Source organism: Mastomys coucha, unplaced genomic scaffold (assembly GCF_008632895.1).
Source record: "Mastomys coucha isolate ucsf_1 unplaced genomic scaffold, UCSF_Mcou_1 pScaffold22, whole genome shotgun sequence".
NCBI classification, from domain to species: Eukaryota; Metazoa; Chordata; class Mammalia; order Rodentia; family Muridae; genus Mastomys; species Mastomys coucha.
In genome coordinates, this window is record NW_022196905.1 from 15,665,939 (window position 1) to 15,669,431 (window position 3,493).

The 3,493-nt window shown below is 47.5% G+C and overlaps 1 protein-coding gene across 1 annotated transcript in view; it reads right to left on the bottom strand.

The window, feature by feature from the left end:
- The window catches only part of LOC116070982 (igE-binding protein-like), a gene marked incomplete at its 5' end in the record, with an annotated part of 3,683 nt that extends 2,577 nt beyond the window's left edge, over positions 1–1,106 (bottom strand). Inside the window, one exon of the mRNA XM_031342368.1 lies at positions 41–1,106. Coding sequence (XP_031198228.1) covers positions 41–1,106 — 1,066 coding nt within the window. The remainder of the gene's footprint in view (positions 1–40) is intronic.
- Between the last annotated feature and the right edge of the window lie 2,387 nt (positions 1,107–3,493).

Genomic DNA, 3,493 nt, shown 5'->3' on the forward strand with positions numbered 1-3,493 from the left:
AGGTGGAGCAGAGGTCCACTCCTGCGGAGCCTCTTGTCACTCGGCAGGGGCTCTCTGAATGTTGGCTCATGTCCCATATCTTTTGGGCCTTGGGATCTGGGGCCCAGAAACCCATTTTTTGGGGCGTCAGGTTCATTTTCTTGTGGCTCATGATCATGTTGGATAATTTTCCCCTGAATATCTCTAACCGAATGACATTCATTTGCCCAATGATAGCCCTTCCTACACTTGGTACAAAGACCTGGTACCCTCCGTTGCATGGGGACACGGCAGTCTTTCTTTAAACGGCAGTCTTTCTTCAAATGACCATGTTTCCCACAATTGTAGCACACTTTGCGACCTGAAGGCCGTGACTGTTTCTGACTTTGTAAGATAGCAGCGGCGAGGCCAGAGTTGGTAAATGGACCCCCTAGTCCTCGACAAACTTTTATCCAGTCTGTCAACCCTTTATTTCTCCTCGGGGTAATAACAGTCTTACACTCTGGTGAAGCATTTTCAAAAACCAACTGTTCAATTGATGGTTTGACCTGCTCTGGGTCTCCAAAATTTCTACCCACTGCCTCAGTCATCCGGGCCACAAAATCAGAAAATGGCTCTTGAGGGCCCTGCACGACCTTTGTCAAATGTCCTCCTGCCTCACCTTTCTTCGAGAGAGCTTTCCACGCCTTGATAGCGGCTGCCGCGACCTGGCCATAAGCTCCCCAATCATAGTTCGTTTGATTATAGATGAACTGTCCTTGCCCCGTCAACAAGTCAAAGGTCCAGTACCTTTCATTGCCCTCCGCATTGGCATTAGCCCTGGCCTGAACCTGGGAGGCATCATGCCACAAGGCCTTCCATTCCATGTATTGTCCCATACTAGAAAGCACAGCCTTCACTGTGTTCTGCCAGTCATTCGGCGTCATTGCCATGGTTGCAAGTCTTTCAAGTTGCATAATGGTAAAATTGGCATCAGGCCCATATTTGCTGACTGACTCAGCAAGCTCTTTGATAGGGGTGTATTCTACTGGAGCATGTACACAGCCACCATCAGCATTCTCAAACACTGGAAAGGCACGCAAGAGCTTACTCTTGTCTCCTTTAGATAAAAAGAAATCTGAACAGTGTCTATCAGTGTATAGCAGGGGTGCACTTGGAAGAGCAGGCGGGACAGCATAAAGCATTCAGCGGCTCTGATCTCTAGTTCCCTTTTGCTTTCAATTCTGGAGAGGTGGCAAATGCTCATCCGGATGATACCTCTCTTCCTTATAGCGATCCGCTTCTTCCTCCAAGTCCTCCTCCTCGGAGGGGCTCAATTCCTCAGAGCTATCAAGCTCAAGGACCTCCAATTTCTTAACTGGGTAGAGGGGCTTCTGTCTCTAAGCTCTATCCCTTTCCCTAGTTTTCTCTCCCAGGGCATTCTTTCCCTTATCTCTCACTTCCGCAGGTCAAGCGGAAGGGTCTGTGTTCTTGGGTATACCCTTTTTTCTCTCCCTTTTATCCTGGCTAGCCCCCACTCTCTCAGTACACTCTGTTTCTGACATGCTATCTTGTAACACCTCAAGTGCCCCCTGTCCCGATGCTACAGAGGCGCGGCATTTCTCATCCTCCAGGCAAGAATGTATCAAATGCCAAATGGACATTGTAACAAGCGCCACTAGCACAATTACCGTGGCATCGGCCGCGCTCTCTAACCTTGAGGAAGGGTCGGAGGAATTAAAACCAAACAGCATGCCTCTCAGAGCTTACCTTGTCCTGCAGTTCTGAATCCTCTCTGTGAATGGAGGGTCTCCTCGGCACCAGCAGTTGTAAGGCTCTCCCGGCGTCCTGGGCTTTGGTACCAGTTGTTGCCCGTGCAGTCGTCTTACCAGCAAGAAGACACGCAGACACTAGGATCCTTCTGCAGCAAGCATTTATTGCACCATGAAGAGGAAGGCCCTGAGCCAATAATCAGCACTGCTTATATACACCACAGTTCGGCGTGTCCGCCCATGATTGGCTGTTTGCTCATCACCCCATGTGACGCCCCGGGATGGGCCGTGACTTGGTGCCTTTTCACTCTATGCACATGCGCAAACAGTTGTTTACCAGGAGTTGACAGCGGATGTAGGCGCCATCTTGTCAAGGCAAATGCCTCTCCAGCTCTACTGCTCTCCACAGGAATTAGCTAGTATAGGAGAGAATAGGAGCTTTGATTTGTTAGGGAGCTTGTGTTTTTTGTTTGTGAAGTCAATTAGTGATTATAGTGATTGTGTTATGTTTTATAATCAGTCTGCAGCGTGGTTTGATTCTGTAACTGCCAATAAGGTTAGTGCTGGCCAGATTACAGTAAATGCTATGTGGATGAGTGGGTGGTGGCCAGTGAGAAGTGTGTATAAGTGGCCGACACCCCTACCGCCAAGGTGGGCCCATCATTGTTTCAGCAGTCGAAGGGATAATGGATTTTTACCCTAGACAGGGTGCCAGTCTAAGAGTGTAGTTTGGGTTAATGGAGGATATTTTACCTTTATTCCTGGGATTAGTACAGAGTTTAATACCACCTCTGCGGGTCAGAATTTTACGGATCAAGATCCCTATCAGGTAGATCCAGCTAATCCTTTTGATTTGTGGTTGTTGTGTGGTGTTAATGGTAGTTATGTTGATTTGTCCCCTTTTGTTACGATTGGAGGAGGGTTGCATAGGGTGGCTACCTTTTCTTGGAGTGCTTATGAAAATTTTGGCTAATTTTTTAGCCATTATCCTCCCCCTACTGTGCCCATGAACAGGTATATCACTTCCAAAGGAAGTGAGAGTGTGGGGCCTTTTAATGTTAATGTTTTCTTTTCCCCAGTTGCAGTGTGTGCTTGGCTGCCTTTTGTGTTTATAGTGAGTAATGGTAGTGCAATTTCTAGGGATAGGTTGAATTGTAGTGCTCAAGATTGTTTTTATGCTCAATGTTGGGAGGCAAACAAATTTCCTTTGGCTGTGGTAGCCCGCATGCCACGATGGGTTCCAGTTCCGGTGGATGCCCCACATTCAATGACCCTGTTTAGATAGAGGAGGGATTTTGGCGTTACAGCTGCCATAGTTACTGCTATTTCTGTGGCTGCAGTTGGAGCTGTTACTACTACAGTGGCCATGGATCATACCGTGCAGACTGCCTCTACTCTGAATGCGTTATCTAGCAATGTTGCCGCGACCGTCAATGTTCAAGCGACCATTAGTGCTCAGTTGAAAGGTGGCATGATGGTGGTTAATCAAAGAATTGACCTGGTCCAGGAACAGGTTGATACACTCTGGCAGCTAGCCCAGTTGAGATGTGAATGGAGATTTTCTGGGCTATGCATTATGTCAGTACAGTATCAAAATATGACCCATGAAGCTAATTTGTCTCGGCAGCTGTCTCATTATCTTTTAGGGAATTGATCTGCTAGTTTTGAAGATCTGATGGATCAGTTGCATATGTCCATAGTTACTGTGAATTCTACATGCATGGATGTGGGACTGGCCACTGGATTGTCATCCTGGATCACTT